Source organism: Dendrobium catenatum, unplaced genomic scaffold, assembly GCF_001605985.2.
Source record: "Dendrobium catenatum unplaced genomic scaffold, ASM160598v2 original_scaffold_109250, whole genome shotgun sequence".
NCBI lineage: Eukaryota > Viridiplantae > Streptophyta > Magnoliopsida > Asparagales > Orchidaceae > Dendrobium > Dendrobium catenatum.
The window spans coordinates 551,070-572,483 of record NW_021427685.1 but is presented as its reverse complement, the minus strand read 5'-3'; the positions used below and the strand labels follow the sequence as shown (position 1 = coordinate 572,483).

Below are 21,414 nucleotides of genomic sequence, written 5' to 3'. Positions count from 1 at the left end.
TATTGGGTAGTCTAATGATGAGAGCTACCTAATCAAAAGTGAAAGGTAATTTCTTTCCTTTTATTATGAAGCACTGCTTCTTGTAATTCCACTTGGTCAGCAACATATGAACAAGAGGAACGTTTTGATGGAAAGCAGACCACAAGAGGAATTGATGAAGGTGCATCGGCTTCAAAACATCAACAAATTCTTTGCCGAATGTATTTCTCAAATGATCACAAACTTGTCTAAACGTAGAAGCTCTGCACCTGAAATGAATCTTTGGAAAACATTTCTACAATTTTGGAACAATACACAAGTATTAAGAGATACACCAAGCAAACTACTGGATACATAAATACCTCTACGTTCCATGCAGAGTATCGAGTACGGTACCGAGCAGAGTACGGAGTCTAATACCGAGGAGGAATTGAGCGCCGAGTACGATACCGATGCAGAGTATCGAGTATGGTACCGAGCGAAGAAAATGATAGTAGAATAAAATGAGAGCTCGGTACTACGCTTGGTGCCATACAGAGTACCGAGTATGCTGCCGAGCAGTACCGAGCGAACAAAATGGGAGCAGAACACTGGATAAAAAACAAGAAATTGAGAGCATAACAACATGAATGCTGCTCGGTACTACGCTCGGTACCATACACAATACCGAGTATGCTACCGAGCAGTACCGAGCGAACAAAATAAGAGTAGAACATTATATAAAAAAAAACACAAGCAAGAAAATGAGAGCAGAACAAAATGAACGATGCTCGGTACTATGCTCAGTAACATGCAAACTATCGAGTATGCTACCGAGAAGTACCAAGCGAACAAAATGAATACCCTAGACAAGTATTATGAGAAATACCGCTCGTACTACCGAGCATTTCCCTTCCATTCTCGAAACAAAAAAACAAAACCATAAACTGACTTTCAAAACCATAAAAAATAATTCCATCTATGTGACAAAACCCTGAAAAGTACCAATTTTAGTACCGAGCATGGTATCGAGCTACAAAAATTTACACAAGACACTTCAACGCAAGCAAGAAATTACAGACCTTCGGCATGGCTTCTGCAATGAAAGTGATGAGGAAAAAAATTAATTCCAAACGAAGATGAGCAGCCGGAGATGGGGAGCAAGGTCAACCGAAAGGGCGCGAGTTTTAATTTGCAACTTTTCAGATAAAAACTAATAAAAGAATGACTTTTTACCTTCGGTCCGGGTCAGGTTGTCGGGCTGCGCGGTAGATGGAGAAGCACGTGCTAAATAAATCGATTTGGTTGGTCGGGTCGTCGGGTCGCAAGGTGGCATCCTCCTATTGAATTTCAGATGTATAGATGTGTCCGATGACCTGACCCAATAATTTTCCTGTTATTAGACATTTAAAATCATATATACCTTTTAAAAAATCTAGCAAAACAGCCTTCAAACCAAACCAATCAGCCTAAACTCCTTATGCGTACACGCGTACTCCACAAATACCACAATTTTTTTTTTAATATCCTCATAAATTGACGACCCGACTCCATTATTCTCCCGCCACAAACTGATACAGGTAGGCGACACGGGCAACTTTCTCACTATACCTTTCGCCTTCTTTGTTAGTAGTGACCTGCTCTGCATCCACGTCTCCCTTCCTGCCCACGCCGCAATAGAGAGGCAGAGAGGTTATGGAGCTGAATGCCCGAAATCTCTCCTCCGTCACTCTGCGAAGGCTCTCATGTAACCATCGAAAAATACTCAATACCCGGCGATCCCTTGTCAAACCGAAGCTCCGGCCATTTGCTGCGAAGAAATCAGAGGTGCGCAGCCATGGCGAAACCGTCAAATATGAGGTTGATGGATGTGAAATGTCGCCGGCAAGATTGCTTGGGAAGAGCGCATTATCGGCGGTGGCAGCTGTGCTGATCTCTATATGCGGGTGCGATGCGCAGGCTTTGGCAGAATCCTTAACGGTGGCCTTCCCGGTTTCGAAAGCTCTCGAGGTGAGGAAAACGAGATAAACTTAGAATGTACAGATATTTTTTTAAATGTTTTTTTTTTTTTTGTTGGTGATGCTGAGTTAGCTGCTCTGTTTAGGTGAATACAGTGCAGAGGACACTGGTTGAGGCGTGGGGATTAGTACGGGAAACTTTCATTGACCCTACGTTTAATCATCAAGGTTCGTTTAAGTATTTAAAATAATTAGACTGCTCAAGCTAATTTGTGAAAAACAATCTGGCATTTTTTTCTTTTAGGCCCCGTTTGGTTGGTTGAAGTTAAAAGGTTGTTTTGCATAGTGATTAAATTTGCTAGTTCCACATTAAGTTTATAGAAATCCTTTTAAAATTCACTTAAATGTAACGATTTTGATTTCAAATACAAAACAGAGAAGGTGAAATCATTTTTAAATATATTTTCTATCTACGAGAAATCAAGTTAGGTCCTCACCAAACTTTTATTGTTACAATTTGAATTTTTCGTTGGTTGGTTCCTGTTCATTTGTTTTAAGATAATTATTATGTGAGCGTAGCTCATGTTTCTCTTGAGAATTGAAGTTTATTTTTAGCTTGCTTTTCTCTTTATTCTTTTTTACATAGAGTTTCGCGTAAAAATATAGAATTTGATAAAGAAAAAGATGCAAAAAAGCGCACAAGGGAATTGTGAGCTAAGTTCACTTACAACTGTAGTAAATCAGTTATTATTTTATAGGTGGTTCTTGACCTCTGGTGTATGTTACTTTGCAACCTCAAGTTTTCTCTTGATATATTTCTTGCTAAAATGCCCTGCAATCTAGATTGGGATTCAAAGCTGCAACAAACTATGGTGGAAATGTTTCCGCTGAAATCAGCAGATGCAGCATATAGCAAGATCAGGGGAATGCTATCAACACTTGGTGATCCTTTCACTAAATTAATTAGCCCAAAGGTTAGAAAATACATATGGATGTGCTTGTTCCTTTTAACATCCGTACTGATTCTTTCTACGGATAAGAATAGTTCTTTTTGAGCTTAGAGGTCTGAAGTCTTTGGGCTTGAAATTCTCTCTTGTTTATTACAGTTGTTTTGTTTAAGGATTGTAATTATACGGCAGATTGGGCATTCCTTTTCAAGATATTACAAACCAGTGTTTTGATAGTTGGAATAGATGATCATTTTTTGTTTTCTTTTTAATATGGTGCTGTTGTCAGAAAAAAAAATGATATAAAAATTTCAGCAGCGCTGGTTCACCTAATAGCTTCTGCAGATTACGGTTTCTATGTTTTTCTTATCTATGATCGTTCATTTAAGGGTGTTGTGTACAGGGTGCTATGGTTGTCCTTATCCTTACAACTGCTTTAATATGCAGGAATATCAAAGTTTTAGAATAGGCAGCGATGGGAATTTGCAAGGAGTTGGCCTTTTCATAAATCTTGAGCCTAATTCTGGACATTTGGTGAGTGGCAATTAGTAAACGTATTTTCTCTCATTGCTTGTTTTAATTGTGGTTATAGATCTAATAGATCTACTTTTTTATGACAAAGAAGTATTAATTGAATCTAGAAGTTGCCTTTAGAAATTTTAAAACAACACTCATTATCTACGTAAACATTATTAATGAAAATTATTATGGTTGTAGTATTAATTGTTCTAATTCAGCCTAAAGCTGGGCATAAAGTTATGCTTCTCTGAAGGTGTAACACCTGAAAGTTTTTTTTGTTGAAGGAAGAAATTTATCCAAAATATTTTATTTCTGATATTTTTTGGCATAAAGTCAGTTAGAGATATATGAACATATTACTCTCCATGCATGTAGCTTGAAATAGCACAACAAACTAAAATATTGAAGCTCATTGATGGGGCAGGAAGATTTATTTCAAAAAATGGATGAATCACACATTTGGGACATGTCTATGTTTGTAAAACAATCATTTCATATTATCTCGACAAGGACCATTAGACGGATGCATTACCTAAAACATACCTCGTTAATATCTTTCAAGTTGTTCTAATGAAAATAGGGCTTGCGGAGCCACAAAGTTCAAGTGCTCCTTGTGTGCAGCCTCTGCAAAGCTTTTAGTGCTAAATTAAATTTTTTTGGAAAGTTGATATGTTTTATCTTTATGGTTAAATATGAAGCTTTGGTCTCATTTACAAGTAGAAGTGATATTACAGATTGTTTTGTCTTGCATTGAGGGAAGCCCAGCAGCCAGGGCTGGTATTCATGAAGGAGATGAGCTACTTGAAATTGATGGTTGGTTCAACAACCTTTTAATTTTTTGTCTTCTCTTGCACGCATTTTTCAGTTGCGGGAATCTTTCATTTATTTTTTTAAAATCTTTTTAACAAACTACAAAAATATAAGTTACAATTTTTCTCTCTTTTTTTTTTTTCTGAAACTTTGCATTTTAAATTATAATCATTTTCAGATCCGCACTCTTTTCCAATTCAAATAATTTAATATGAAAGCAACATAAATATCTGCACCATATATTTTCTTCCCTTGTTTGCATACTAATTTGCATGTGAAGTAAACTTTCTTGGGGAAAGAGTTTTTTAATTGCACTCACCATGCTTTCAGGAGAGAGTGTTGCTGGAATAAATAGTGAAGCGGCGGCCCAAAAACTCCGAGGGCGTATTGGAACAACAGTAACAGTGAAGCTTCTCAGTGTAAATCTCAACTTCTTTCACTGTTATATTTGATTTTTAGTTATTGAATTGGCATTATATGTAAAAGTTCCTTTTATATTAAAGTTCGGATGACATTGTTTGCCATTTCTTCCTGTCACTATCTACCTAGAACTAACTGCACCTATGATTCATACATCACTGAGACATTATAGTGTTATAATTTATTTATTTGAGTGAATAAGTATACGCCATGGAGTTTTGATTATGATTATTATCCTCCTTGAATTTATTTGGTAAGCAACATTAATTTTAGATTGTTTGGCGAGTTATTTGTCTTTTCAGAAATTTATAGTTTTTACTTTTTATCAGTTGCGTTTTTTCTATTCCTGATTAAGAGATATTTCTTAGAAGTTATTTGATAACTTCATAGACTTATTGTTTTCTCATGTGGATGCTTAGTTTAATTTTTAAACTATGTAGAGAGCTTGTAGGGAGAAATGATTTTCTAACTGTTCATTGTCCACACTTAATTATGATCATTCATATGTGAAGATGGTCTTGAAGCTCCAGAACAATCTACATTTCCAAGATTTATTTGGGCTCATTGATTCTCTGCTCATGGATGTTAATGCATATGAGGTTTATGATCTAGTCTCACATTGGATAAATGATAAATATGTTAGTGTAAAAATACCAAGTGACTTGCCTTCACCCATATGTTTAAGTTTTTTGTTTCAAAATGGGTTTAACCTTTCATGTATATGGCCTAATTTAGATTTCCCTTTGGTTCGTTCCCTAGCAAGTGGTATCAGAGCTGATCATATAGTTAGGATCAAATGATTCATGCGGATTTTACTATGGTTAATTAAGGTTCAAGAGTGGATTCTTTTATACTTGTGAGAATTAGTTGACAAATCTCTTCGCTTTTGATATGTAGGGATTGAATTGTAGGAATATGTAGATTTTGATCTTGTTGGAGATATTGATGGTAGGAGTACAATAGGTTATATTTTCACTTTAGGAGACACAACAATGAGTTGGGTTTCAAAGCTATAGAAAATTATTGCTCTCCCAACTACAAAAGATGAATACATTGCTATCATTGAGGCTAGCAAGGAAATGATATGGTTCCAATGTTTTATTACATAATTTAGCAAAAGGACAAATGAATGAGAAGTTGTATAATGATAACATGAGTGCTATTCAACTTGTTAAGAATGTTGCATTCCATGCCAGAACGAGGCATATTCAGCTTTGACATCATTTCATTAGTTCTTTTTGGGAAGATGTTTAGTTATCTTTGGAGAATATATAGACGACCCACAATACTGCATACATGTTGACGAAGATAATGATATTTTATAAATTGAAGTTATGTGTAACTTCAGCTGGTTTTCATGAAGACTGAGGGCCAGGGGTGAGCCATACTACAATTACTATGATTGATACTACAAATCGGGAGAAAGTTTGATCGCAATCAGTTTTCAAGTGGGAGAATATTATTGGTTTTGCATGGAATAAGATTGTGTCGATAAATCGTGTTGTATTGTTGACTAAATTCTCAATTTTGTTGATTGAGTTCTATAAAGAATTTGTTGGAGGGTCACAGGGGGGCAACGTGCCCCCTGCTTAGGGGTTTAAGGGCGGAGCCCCATAAAATTTTTTTCTTATTTGTAAAGCATCACGATGCTATAAATTCTTTTTTTTCTTGTTTTCTTTTTGTTGTGTTGTTTTATTCCCAATGTCCTTCTCCCCTAATGCTTTTGTCAGTAGTGACAACTAGTAGATATCCTTATAAAAAAAAAGCACTATTAAAAATGGAGTCTACAAATTGGCATATGTTGTCGATGATTTTTTTCAACATCACAATTATGATGTCGAATCTCACTCTTAGCCTTGATGACCGGACACTAATTTCTTCACTCTGGCTTATAATGATTCTCGATTCTTACATCAATTGTTTCTATACAAAAACAACAACAACAACATAAAGCCTTTATCCCCCACTACGTGTGGTCGGCTACATGAATCCTTTTTCATCAATTGTTTCTATAATACCCAAAATTTTCATAATAATGTAAGCATGAATTTTTTCTCAAAAGTTGTGGGCTCCGAAAATTCGGCCCCGGCCTCCCCGCCGCACGTTTCTTTTTATTCGGCGAGGGAGTTTTAACTGAATAAGTTCCGAGGTAAATTTTGGAAGGCAGATGGGTTTGTAGATAAGACACTACCCAGAGATTTCACCCTCATTTTGTGAGGACTTTATGATCTGAGTTCTGGTTTCCTATAGGCGCAAGCCCCTATAGTTAATTACCCCCCCGCGCAAGGATTTGCGCTGTGAGAAGAAGAGCGACAAGGGAGAAGGCCGAACGACGTGGAAAGCCATGTATTGATAAGGCTGAAGCCCTCGTTTTCATCTGCTTTTTAAAGACGAGCAGAGCATCCAGCTGGAACGGATTTGGGCAGGAAACACGGAGAAGCGACGGAACTTGGCTGATTGTGCGGATTTGAATGTTTCGCACGTAGGTTTCAGCCAGCAGGTTATCAGGGATTTGCAGAAGATTTAATAGAGAGGTATGATTCCATTTTTACTTCACATTGGGATTATACACGAGTCAACGGATGGCTGTCTAAATGCTTCTTAAAGCAGCCTTTTTAGTACAATAAATAAAATTTTTTATTACTAAAAGCTATTGTAATAAGAAGATAAGGAGAACCATCTTAAACCGAATCAAAGAAGAAAGTTACACATTATCTGATGTTTGGTTAAAAAAAGTTGAGGGATGCTTCTATAAGATATTGAATTTATACTTCCTCATAATTTTGTGTTTTAGAGTGAGATAAATATATGGTGGAATGAACTTCCAAGCAAGACCTTATTACTTCAACCAGAAAACTTTTGAGAAATAACCATCTTCCGCATTTTTAAACCGGACATTACCAATCCAAAGTCGTACAGACTATCCAAACTGTGTAGTTTAAAAGATTTCAAACCTTGTTGGATATACTCAAAATTTCTTGCTTGTAAATTATCAGAACGATATTTTATGCAGAAAGAACATTCCTGAAATGCTTTATGTCCATTATTATGCAGTGTTGGCCAGAAATTTCACATGCACCTGCTATTGAATTACTACAGACGAACCCAAAATTGTACTAGTCTTGGCCTACGAAACTATGAGAAGAACTTCAAGAAAGCCTGCTCAACCCAGATACCACTCCTTCCTCTCTCACAGACAAGCAATTCTACTTTCTCTACTCTTACCTTCCGTAATTTACCTGAAAACGTTTTATTGATTAGCTTTTACTTTTTGAATCTCTGCTCCCATCTCTTAAGATGTCAAGATTCCTCCCCTGGTCCAAGGCTTCTCATTCTTGATTTCACATCCATCGTGTGTAGGAAATTATCATACTAAGTTAAGGATAAATGCCAATTTTTGACTTCAAAATGGCTTTTTGTTTTTATCTTTTCCACTATTCAAGGACCCTGAGTTGAAGAAAGAAGCATGATGAAGTTGGAAGTAACACACCAACAATGCACTGAACAGTTATTAGAAACTGAAAGTCTTGGCACAGAAATACTTTGTTCTATATTGTATTAAATTATCACCATCGTATGATTCTTCAAGACTTGTATTGTTTTGACCTTTTATTTATTGAATATCCAATTATTCCAAGCAATTTGAGCCAAAAACTTTTTTTCCTAAAAAATGAGAATTGATGTCAAAATTTTTTGATAGGATTTTCTGACTCAAATTTGTAATGATCAAATTTAGATCTTTTTGGGATATTTTTTAACTTGAGAAAGAACCTTTGCTTCATAAACATTTCCTGATTCTAAAATTCCACTGTAATTCTTTCTTATTAATAAATGTTCTCAAAATTTCAAATTTCTTCACTTACCTTATTATTAAAAAAAGGCCTGTTATGATAATTGTTCATAAGCATATTAGAAAAAAAAGATAATAAATAAATAAAAGTATACAACTTATCTTAAAATATCTCATAACCAATTTCAAAATTTCGTGCTAGTTGTACCCCTAATCTTTTCAACTGCAATCAAATCATATGTTCTTATTCATTTAATTGGCATAGCATGGCATGACTCCCATTCTTTATGTGCACATCATTTGAATCTTCCGCTTGTAATATGCCATTTAGTATGAAAATTCTCTACAATGCTTATGCAATCTTCCTACATATGCATTACTCCCATTCATTATAATAGCATCATTATTATTCCCATAATAACAATGCAAATTTACTCAGTAACATTCATGTAGCAGGAAGCATGATAATATACATCCATCATCATCTATGTATTTATGCATGTTGCTTAAGCCATGTATGAGATCCTATTTAGCGCTGTAATTGCAAGTCACTATATGAAAAAACAATAGGAATCATGTGGTACCACCTCACACCACCTCTTTACAAGCAATCACAGCCCATGCCATGCTTATCCACATGTAATGATCTTCATGAAACCAGATCAAAACACATCACCACATCATCAATACATATTACACATGATAAAATAGGAAATGAAAAATATGAACCCGCACGTAATAATTTGCCTGTCACATATTATATATTCATATATTATAAAAGTGTACGATAGTACACTGAATGCTAAAAATTTTCAAATGATTAAGAACTCACTTGAATGTATATTCTGATTAAACATCAATTAAGAAACCAGTATGGCGCACATACCATGAAATAAAGCTCATTAAAAATCAGTACACATAAGCAACAATCTGCTGCTCTTGCATCAACTTTTTTTTTCTGACAATAAGAACAAAACGCACCCAAGATCATTTCACACCCATTGCATAAATAAGCCTCATAATTTTCAGTATTTAATTTAAAAACTTTAAGATTATTATTTTGAAAACCCTGACCATTCACTCAGGCCATTATACATTGTCCCACAAAATACCAAGCCCAGAAGACTGCCATTTAGTTGTTGGGCCTTATATGAAACCAACATTTAATGCAAATTTATGATAATTCACAGGAAAAAGAACAAAGAGACATTAAGATCACATGTAATGTGGCGCGGGATACGGTAGGCGGTGGCATCCGCTGATGTATAACCATTTTCGAATCGGCTGCGAGCAACTCGATCCATGGTGGTGCCTCCTCCTTGAAGAAAGCTTCGGACTGAGGAGCTTGGCTTGGGTTGAACGGAACTCCCACCACCCGCCATTCCCCCATCGAAGTGGATCCATGGGTGGGCTAACCCTTCCTCCCCCACCATATCCAATCAAAATCCTTTACCAGATTTGAAACTCCGTTTGCGGAGTGAGACAGATAACCATAGAAACCACCTATGTCTTAGAGGTTGAGGTTGAGTGAGATGAGAGTTACTCCACCTTCCTTGCCCCTATTGGGAAAAAGGGAACTGTGGTGGGGCCGAGAAATACTATTGCTATAATATGACTTTCCATTGCCTCTAGCATGGTCCTTACCTCCCAGTACAGGTGGTGCAGGATCCAGCACTAATTACTCCCACTCCGCGTTGAAATACCTTCAAGATTTAAAAAGAATTACATATAGATCATCACCAAGTTGCATTAAGGCTTTGTTGACGGCTTTTTATTGCTTCTTAAACCAATCTTTCGTTTAAAAAAATTTAAAAACAGTAAAAAAAGCTTCCCAAACGAAGCATTAAAATCTTCGAGGAATTGCTTACCCATGAAGATGGCTGCACAAAAGATCGAGTCTTTCGGGTTTTCGTATCATTCCTCGTAGCCGTATAGACCATTTCGATTAGGCGCTTCAGAAATAGTGCCAATGGACTGGAAAGTGGGGTGGCTGATGCTCCAGTTGTATTTGGGGATCGTGAAGAAAAATATGAGGGATTTAGCATTTCAGCTTTGTTTCCCTCCCAGACCCAGTTTGGGTATGCCGTGGAAATGAGAATTTTCAAGAAAACAGAATTCAGAAGAACATTCAAAGACTGTATGCATCGGGTGGTGGAGGCCAAAACCATGCACCTGTTAAAGGGCAACATGTAGGCTACCGAAGCGCTTAGTGTCCACCAAATGACTATTGCCCAAGACTCGTGACTTGGCGAAGTATAGATCTTAAAATAAAATATGAAAGCAAAAATTAGAAACACTATAACAAGTAGAAGCAAACTAGCCAAGTACACAGAATCAAGAAAGGATAAAAGCACTTACAGAATTGCTGTGACTCCATCTCCCTGCCAAGGAACAAAACAAAACAATGAAATCATGATCTAGCAAGAAAGTTATGTAAACCATCCTTGTAACCATAATTAGCAAATAATAAAAATGGAAAATTGCAAAATAAAAGTATAATTTATCACCAAAATTTAGATGCAAAATAAAATGTTTCGAATGTCAAAGAAAACAACATTTCATATACAGAATACCCAGGAATCATGACGCCCCGGGGAAAAAAGCTTCCAACTTCATTCATGAATGTCCAAAATAAATATTTTGAGATTTTTAAAACCTAAAAAAATATCTGATTGTACATCAGAGCTTGGAGATACACCATAAGACGAGATCACAGCTTTTATTGCGTCTTATATTTTAATTTTCATAATTGCAGAGATTTACTGTGGTATTATTATTTTTATACATTTTACCCCTCTCTTGAGGAAGCTTCTATAATTGTCTGGCCAAGAGCCTTTTTGTCCTTTTATCCTTCAGTTTGGTCCATATATTGGCCCCATTTTTTCTTTAAGGATGCATCGAATGTATTTATTCCTTTCTTGAAAAGTTTATCCTTCAAATTTTTAAGATTCCATAATATAGTTTTATCAAAAACCTATAAATGCATTCTTCAGTATATTAAATTTCATTAATATATTTTGTCAACCAAACACCCACATCTCTCACAATTCTCCAAATCTCAGAATTGTATCATTTAGACACAAACCTTGGCCATAAAATATCTTCAACCTAACTCAACTTCAATTGTTGGATAATTGATGATGTATCATCACTAATCTTCGATGCTCATTAAAAAGATTTCTCTTTAAATTTTTATTTAAAAACTTTTAAAGAATACATTTTCATCCATCGAATCTTCAATTTTAAACAAAATTATGTTATCGTTGCTTCTGAAACTTGGTCAAAAGATCAAATATTTTGCGACTATTTACAATTACTCCTATCCTTCTTAATATTGATATAAATCAACAACAACAACAAACAACATCAAGCCTTTAGAAAAAAAATTAAAGCTAAGCAAAGACACTTGTAAATGACAAAAAATAATTACATACTATATTTATGTAGTTTGGCATACGTATTATTTATATTATACATTTAAAAATATATACCAATCGTGCCTCCCCAATGCATAGATTATCAAGATTAAAAAATAATTAATATATATTCCAATTTCTTTAATTAAAATTAATTATAATTAATTAAAATAAAATTTTTATTAAGACTAATTAATTAATAATTATTATTAATTTTGATTAAAATTAATCAACATTAATTTTAATAAAAAATTACATAACCTCTCCCTTTCCTCCCTTTGCGGTTCAGCAGGTCTACGGGATTTGGCCGAACGAGCATAAGGGAGAAAGTTACCTTCATAGCAACCGAGCTATCGGTTTTACCCTGATCAAAATGTCGTGAGTTCAATCCGACAAGAGAGGAGCGTCGTCGGAGGGTTGCGGCTTCCTGGAGTCGAACGGGATGGGATCGGAGCCGGATTCGACGGGAAGAGACGAGCTCTATTAGAGCTCGGTTGAATGGAGTCGGACGGCTATAGGGAGGAGATGGACAGAGACGAAGGAGCTCGGCGGGGCTCAGAGTGGGGAAGTCGGCTTCAGGTATGTGGATCGGTCTTTCTTTCTCTTTCTCTCTCGGCTTGGGGTCAGTAAAGGCAGAGGAGGAGATCGGAGGGAGCGTCGGGCAGAGGATTTGCATATGTGGGAGAAGAGCCGAACGAGCAGCCAGAGCCTTCGTCTTGGTTTGGTATTTAACGACGTCTAAGGGCGTTCGATCGAGGCGACGATGCAGGATTTACGCCAGATTTACGGAGAAGTGATGCGAACGGCGCCGAATCGGCGCTATCTCGGCATGATTTTGAGGATCCGATGGATTCAAGGTATGTATGCTGGATTTTTAGCTTCTTCTCTCTCTTTTGTTTATACAGAGGTTAACAAAAGTCTACCTCATTTTCATCACACATATGAAAAACATCAAAATTATATTCATTAAATTCTATTTTTAGTTTTGAGCATTTTGATATATAGAAGTGTATATAATTTTCAAGCCTAATAATATAAATTTATTTAATAATATTTAAACATAGGCATTTAATTAAATGTTATTTAACATTTAATTAATTAATTGTTCCTTTTGCTTGCATCCTCCACAACTAATCTATATATTTATTTCACTAAATGCACTGTTGCACATCCACTTCTCTATGCACGAAAGGGACCAATTATTGGGGGTTGGATCATACAGTTGGTGTGGCTGGAATGTATTAGTGGAGTAGGGATTATATTATAATATATTAGTGGAATACCTGTATTAATTAACTAAGCTTTTTTTCCCATTCGTCCTCCCACCCACCACTTCGTTTGCTAGAGTTTGTAGTAAGCTGCGAGTAGGAGGTGAGCAGGGAAAGGCTGCTGCGGTATAAGAAAAGGAAGGGAAAGGAAAAGCCAGGGGAGTAGTGCGGAAGGAGGTTTAGGAGGGAAGGAAATTATTTTGAATGAGAAGAAATTTATTTGTGGTAAAATTTTACTGTCCTTTTTGGTTGATTTCAAAAATAATAAGTTGGAATGTATTTTTGAAAGGCAAATATGTATTCTTTATGTCGTATATAAGAGGAAAGGAGGTTGGGGTATTGTGGGAGAACAAAATTCATCCTCCTATCCTACAGAACATGGTGAGATATTCAATCTGTGGTATAAGAAAAAAATAACATTTTTATATAATTGTGGCAGCATATTTATTTAATTGTGGTAGCAATTCTTTTCATATTAAGCACATTTATTATTTACTTGTGCACTTAATCTCTGCAATTGTTAGTTGATGATTACTGGACATACAAAGGTATATTATGAAAATGTGAAGCTAATGAAAAAGTAAATTATAAAAATCATATTATGGGGGATAGACACACATAAGTAAAGAAGAAAGACCTGACGAGATAAGTCTTGGGGACCATACAGGATGTATCAAACTCTCTCACTTCTAAAAGTTGGAAATTCAGATTCAATCTTGAATAAGAGAGTTGTACTCCCACTTCTAAAAGTTAGAAATTCGGACTCAGTCTTGAATGAGAGTGCTATAAGTATGTAAAAATGTATAGTCATCATATGATTATCCTCAAATATTAGATAGTAAACAAAACATGAAATGTGAAAAGATAAATATACATTGATTTCTTATATAGCTTATGATCTGTATAGAAATCCTAATATTATTTACAACTGACTGTCAATTTTATGTTTTTTATTTCTTCTATTATGGTTATATATTTCATTAAGTTTTAGCTCATTAGTAGTTGTTGTATTGCAGAAAAAGGGAAGGAGCCTACTGGACTCTAGGAAGGAGGTTTAAGGCATTTTTGTACATATGATTTGGTTGTGCATAAAAGCCAGAGTAGAAAGCTGTATAGTCAAACTTTTTAGTATATACATTTATTTGAAAGTTTAGTAAAGCTCTGTATTTTATATGATATGTTTTAAATATGCTTCCAGGTATAAAATATGTAGATAAATTGTTAATACTAAAAAATCTATTATGTTAGGATAGTCTAAATTGATTATTTCCTACTCAACCGATTCTGATAGAAATAATCAGGATGGGTGTTAGTAAGAGATATATTTATTACACTCCAGGTTAACTGAAGGGGGGTTGAAATTCAGTTTGATAGAAATTAGTATCAGAGCTAAATCAAATGTAAAGGAAGTATAATTGGATTTAGAAATGAAGTAGGAGGAGATTAAGTGAATTTGATTTATACAGGGGTATAAGTTGGATTGAACTATGCATTCATTCTATAGAGAACTATGCATTTCTTTTAGTAGAGTTGAATAAACATAGCATAATTTGGTTTAAAATTTTAAATGATCGCAAGTATTATATAAATTATTTATATATGTATATTTTCAGAGTAACATGCGTCAGGAAGTGCTAGAAAGATTAATTGGTCATTCATCAAGGCCAGGTATAGAAATAGAAATGCAGGTTGAAAATAACTTTGAGAGAAACATAATAAAAAAGGGGGATAATATAAAGAACTTCATCATATTGTACATATGATCTCATAAATAGTAGATAAAATGACATCTATAGTGAACTGAGTTTGGCAGTGAAGTGTATTAGCATTCGAGGCTATTTCAGACTTTTAAACCATCAATATTCAAAGGTGCAAGTGATCCAACAATAATAGAAGACTGGTTGTTGACATACAGAAAATCCTGGATGGTATAATTTGTTCTAATAATAGGAGGGTAGTGTTGTCCACATTTGTCCTGGAAGGTGATGTAGAAGATGTTTGCAAATGTAGCATAGAGAGAAATTTGGAGTGATGCCTATCACCAGTATATAATAGGATGATTTTGTGAGGGTATTCAGAGACTGATTTATTCCTCCTTGAACCAGACTTGCCCTTCAAGATGAATTCTTCAATCTGACTCAGAGTTCAAAGACAATTATGCAATATGAAGCAAAGTATACTTCCCTATCCCATTATACACCACATTATGTCAGTACTCAAGAGAAAAACATGTAACAGATTTTTGAGAGGTCTCAGGGATCAATTGAAACTAGCATTGACTCCTTTTGGTATAAGCAAATTCTCAGTCCTAGAAGAGTAAGCCAGAAGAATTGAAAATGAATCGAATTTCTCTAAGCACAGTTAGGAGCATCAATAAATAGACAAATGAAAGATGTTTGAAGAAAGGAGCTATTTAGAAATAAGAAGCCTAAATTTGATAATAAGCATAAGTCAATCCGGCCTGAGAAATGTTTTGTGATAGTGTGAGAAGAGGTATTTTGGTAAGTGTTTAGTGGGTTCTGGAAGTTGTTTTAAATGTGGTGAATTGGGTCATCTCAAGGTGGATCACCCTTTGGAGAAAAGAAGCAATGTCAGACCATATGGATATTAGGAGCAAGGACAGTATAAGAGATATATGGATAGCCATCAAGTAGGGAAAGCTCATTTTTAGGGAAAGCAAGCACTCAAAGGTAAGCAATCAGTGCATGGGAGAAGTGTCAGATGTTAAAGGTAATCCAATGGTAAAAACTAGAGTATGTGCCATCACACTTCAGGAAGGAAATGATTTAGAGGAATTAGTTACAGGTATACTTCTAAATTCAAATAAATTTAACAAGATTTTTTTATTCTGTTGCATCGCATTCATTTATTTTTTGAATAATTTTGTTCTGATTTATATGTTGAGACTAGAGGTGTAAACGAGTCGAGTCAAGTCGAGTTTTGACACTTTTGAGCTCAGCTCATCAGTCAGAAAGCTGACTCGAACTCGAGCTCATCCCACTATAAACGATCTCGAGCCGGCACGAGCCTAGGCGGTCTAGACTGTCTTCCGCTCATCCTCCTTCCAAGACCGAGCGAGCCTCCACGTCGTCCATCCTTCCTCGATCGAAGAGCCTCGACTGTGGAGTATGTAGATAGCTGGTTTTATTTTGTTTTTGTTTTTTCGAAATTATGAACTTGGTCTCAAAAAGACCTTTTTAATAACTATTTTAAAAAATAATTATTTTAGGCTGTTATAGAAGCTCTCTCCAAAAATAGGAATGTGTACAGCTATTGTAATAATTATATAGCCTTAAATGCGTACAGCTTTATCTTGAAATTAGTTTTTTTTTTAATATTTATAGCTATTGACTATTATTGTATAATATAATAATTGTATTAATATATAATAAATATTTTATATTATCTTAATATATAAAAATTTTATTAAATAATTAATTATTTATGAGCCGGCTCAGGAGCTTGTGAGTCGAGCCTCATTAAGCTCAAACTCGAGCTCATTTAAAAAATAAGCTTGAGTTTGAGCTCGAGCTCGTGGCTCGATATGCTTGGCTCACAAGCTCGTTAACGAGTCGAGCTAGAGCTGGCTCGCGAGCCAACTCGGCTCACTTACACCTCTAGTTAGCACTGTAAGTCTTACACTTTTGTGTTATGATGCCAATAGGGAATAGTTTGCATGCTAATATGATGTTTTTTTCTTAATCTTGATTTTTAGGATACAAAATTTTCAATAGAACTGATTTTAGTGCCTATTAAAATTTTTGATATCATTTTTGGAATGAATTGGCTAGTTAAATATTTTGCTACAATTAAATGTTGAAAGAAAAGGATAAAGTTTAATTTACCAAATGGGAACATCTCCTATTTTCCTTGTAAGAAGAATGTAATATCCTCTCTTATTAGTGCAATAAAGATGGGTAAATATTTGAGGGGTGAGTTAGTGTTCTTAGCCAAAATTGAGGTGTTCAAGAAAGATATTCAGGCATTATAGATTGTTGCTATTGTTTAAAAATTTTCAGATGTATTTATGTTACATTGCCGGCCCAGGAGGGGTCGGCTGAACCGGTCCAACAGGGACCGGTCACTGTTATATCCGGCGGCCCAAGCTTGGGTGGAATCATGAGGGGGGCGAAAGCCCAAGTGGGGCCCATTGCTTAAGTAAATAGTGTTTAGGAGGGAAATTTTGAATGGAGGGTTGTTTTAGGGATTTTGTTAAGCTTCCTTTGGCTTTAACTAGTCTTGTGGAGGCTAGGGTTTGGTTATCTTAAGATTTGCTGAATTTTGAGGTTTAGGGTTGGGCTCTAGGCTTTGCTAGAGATTTAGAGAGTATTTCTTCCTCTCAAATTGAAGAAATTTGTATATTGCTTTGTTTTTCTAATTCGTGGATTGAATCAAAGTATTTCACTTGTGTTTCTTCTCCAATCTACTAAATTTCTTGCATGGTTCTTGTTGATTTCTTCTTGAAATCAGCCCTATTTCTTGATGTTTTTGCCAATTCTTGGTAGGTTTGCTTGCGAACTCAAGTATTACCCTTACGGTTACTTGCAAACTCAAGTACTTCCTATCAATTTCTTGAAGAGTTTCTTGGACTATCACCTAAAAGGAAAGAGTTAAATTTGGGATCGAGTTGCAACCAGGAACATCAACAATCTTCAAATCTCCTTATAGAATGACTTAAAAGGAATTGCATGAATTGAAAGCTCAATAATAGGAATTGATCGATAAAGGATTCATCAGGGCAGGTTGGTCACCTTGGAGTGCACATGTACTTTTTTATACAAGAAAAATGGATCTATGCAAATGTGTATTGATTACCGTGAGCTAAACAAAGTGATCATCATTAATAAATGTGCCGCAGTATTTTCCATAATTGATTTGAGATCAGGATATCATCAAATGAGTTAAAGAAGCAGATATAAGTAAGATAAACTTTTGGGACCAGATAGTGTCATTTTGAGTTTGTAGTCATGCCTTTTGGGTTGATAAATGCTCATACAATTTTTATGAATATGATGAATCTATTTTCAAAATTTATATAGATTAGTTTGTGATTATTTTCATTGATGATATTTTGATATACTCAAAGATTGATGATGAGTACATTGAGCATTTATAGATAGCTTTGAAAACATTGAGGAAAAATTAATTATATGCAAAATATTTAAAATGTGAATTTAAGCTAAGGAGTTTACTTTCTTGGGGCATATTATGAGTAGTGAAGGAATTTTAGTAGATACACAAAAGATGAAAGCAATCTTGGAATGGTCCACACCAAAGAATATAATAGAGGTTCATAGCTTTTTTGGGATTGGCTAGGTACTATAGGAAAATTGTTAAAGTATTCTCACAAATTGCTATGCCCCTGTTCTAGCTAATGAGAAAGGATGTTAACTTTGAATGGACTACAAAATGTGAGAAGAGTTTTCAAACCTTGTAGATACATCTGACTATAACACCAATGTTGACAATTCTATTAGGAAGATAAGGATTTCAAATTTATAGTGATGATTTTTAAAAGGTTTAGGATGTATTTTAATGCAAAATAGAAAGGTAATTGCATATACATTGAGACAGGTGAAGCCACATGAAAGAAATTATCCTACTCATAATTTAGAGCTGACAATAATTGTGTTTGCTTTGAAAATTAGAGGCATTCGCTATATGAGGTAAGATGTGAAATCTTTACTGATCATTAGAGCTTAAATTATATATTTTCATAGAAAGAACTAATTTTGAGACAGAAGGTGATTGAAGTTAATCAAGAATTATTATATGTATATTTTGTCTTGTCCTAAAAAAGCCAATATTGTGGTCAATGCTTTAAGTCGCAAATCCACAGGAATGATGAATTGTAAGATTACTCAAGAGGTTCAATTGATCAAAGAAATGGAGAATCTATAATTTGAGGTTATAAATTTTAAAAATGTGGAATACTTATATTAGATGACAGTAAAAATCAACTTTAACAGATTGGATCAAAGAAGCTCAAAAGGTTGATAGTGAGTTTTCAAAGTTAATGAAGCAGGCTCAGTCAAAGAAGAGACCAAATATTTATGTTAATGCCGATAAAATTATTAAGCATAAATCTTGACTATAGGTACTCAATGATCCAGACTTAAGAAAATTTTTTTTGCAAGAAGCTCATCACTCTGGCTACACAATTTATCCAAAAAATTCCAAAATGTATAAAGATTTGAAATAAATTTAATGTTGGTCAGATATGAAGAAAGATGTTGTTGAATGTGTTTAACTGTGAAGTATGTCAAATTGTGAAAGATGAATATTAGTGACCTATTAGGTTATTATAATCACTACCTATCCTTGCGTGGAAGTGGGAAGATATTTCAATGGATTTTGTTATTAGATTTTTCGGATTCAAATAGGGATATAACATCATTTGGGTGATTATTGACCAACTGAAAAAAAATTAGCTCACTTTTTGTCTATCAAACAAACTAAATTAGTAGACAATTGGCGCACCTATATGTGAAAGATATTGTCAGATTGCATGATATCCCAAAGTTATTGTTTTAGAAAGAGATAGTAAATTCACTTTTAAATTGTGGAAAAGCATTCATGAAAGCTTGGGTACAAACCTACACTTCAATACAACTTTCAATTGTCATACTAATGAACAATCTGAAAGAATAATTCAGGTATTGGAATACTTGTTGAGACTTTGTTTTGGATTTTGGAGGTAGATTGGATGACCCCATACCATTAATAAAATTTGCCTACAAAAATAACTATTAATCTAGTATAAAAATGGCACCGTATGAAGCACTTTATAGTAGAAAGTGCATAACTCCTTTAACTTGGGTTAAAGTTAGAGAAAGACTAATAAGCCTAGAACTAATTAATGAAGCAATAGAAATAAATCAGATTAATCAGAGATAGATTGCAAGCTGCTCAGGATCATTAACAAAAATATTATGATCCGAAGCACAAAGCAGCAGACTTTATAGTTGGTGACTTTGTATTCTCGAATGCTAAACCAGTGAAAGGGACATCCATATTTGGGCAAACAGGCAAATTGAGTTCTAGTATATAGTACCTTTTGAAATTATTGAGAAGATTGGTTGGTAAGGTTGCTTATAGACTTGCTCTTTCAGCTGACATGCCATATATTTATAATATTTTATATGTATCACTGCTAAAGAAATGAGTTACAAATGTCCATCAGAGAATTTAACATGATGAAATTGACCTACAGAAGAATTTGATTTATACCGAGGAACTAGAAAGAATACTAAATTTTGATATTAGACAGCTCAGAAGCCGTCAGTTCCCTTATGTTAAAGAGAACAAAAAATATTGACCGGAAAAAAAGTGACCCAGGAGAAAGAAGATGATATTATACTGAAATTATCTCATTTATTTGATTGCCGCTAAGACAATAAATTTCGAGAACTAAATTTCAATAGAGGGGTGAATTATAATTCCCAAAATTTAAAAAACAAAATGTAAGCATGAATGAGAGAGCTGTAAGTGTGCAAAAAACTTGAATGAGAGAACTGTAATTTTATTTCTAAAAGTCGGTAATTAAGACTCAATCTTTAATAAGAAAGTTGTAAGTGTGCAAAAACTTATAGTCATTATATGATTTTCCTAGAGTATTGGAAAGTAAACAGAACAGGAAACGTCAAAATTTAAATATGCATTGATTTCTTATATAGCTTATGATTCTTATAGAAATCTTAATATTATTTATAAATTACTGCTAATTTTATATTTCTTATTTTTTATATTATGATTATATTTCATTAAACTTTTACTCATTAGCAGTGGTTCTACTGTAATAAAGGGTAAGGAGCCCAATGGGTTAAACGAAGGAGGAGGGGGTTAAGGCATTTTTGTACATATATTTTGGTCGTGCATAGAAGCCAAAGTAGGAAGCTGTGCAGTCAGACTTTTTGGTATGTAACTTTATTTGAAAGTTTAATAAAGATCTGTCTTTTATTTGTTGTGTTTTAAATATGCTTCTAGGTATGATATATATAGATAAATTATTAACACTGAAAAATCTATTATGTTAGTGATGCGGACATCCCAACTGTCCATGCCAATCCGAGGAGCTGAAGATCGACGACCGAGATCACTTTGTTTTATTTTCGTTTATTAAGTGTATTTTAATTTAGTTTTGCAATTTTCCTTTTTACCCTCTTTTCTTATGTAAGCCCAAGGGGCGAATGTGTCTTTTAATTTCTCTTGAGGCCTATATATAGAGGCCCCTTCTCTTGTATTTGGAGGATGGAATTCTAATAAAATTTGTGTGTTTGCACTTGTTTTTCTTGAGAGAGGACGAGAGTGAAATCCCTATGGGAGGGA

The 21,414-nt window shown here is 34.6% G+C and overlaps 1 protein-coding gene across 1 annotated transcript in view; it reads left to right on the top strand.

Annotated features, from left to right (window-relative positions):
* Nucleotides 1-1,528: 1,528 nt before the first annotated feature.
* LOC110110206 (carboxyl-terminal-processing peptidase 3, chloroplastic) overlaps nt 1,529-21,414 on the top strand; it is a 36,673-nt gene continuing 16,787 nt past the window's right edge. The window contains exons 1-6 of the mRNA XM_020841586.2: nt 1,529-1,968; nt 2,063-2,144; nt 2,760-2,890; nt 3,311-3,397; nt 4,117-4,195; nt 4,523-4,611. Coding sequence (XP_020697245.1) covers nt 1,654-1,968; nt 2,063-2,144; nt 2,760-2,890; nt 3,311-3,397; nt 4,117-4,195; nt 4,523-4,611 — 783 coding nt within the window. The 5' untranslated portion in view covers nt 1,529-1,653. The remainder of the gene's footprint in view (nt 1,969-2,062; nt 2,145-2,759; nt 2,891-3,310; nt 3,398-4,116; nt 4,196-4,522; nt 4,612-21,414) is intronic.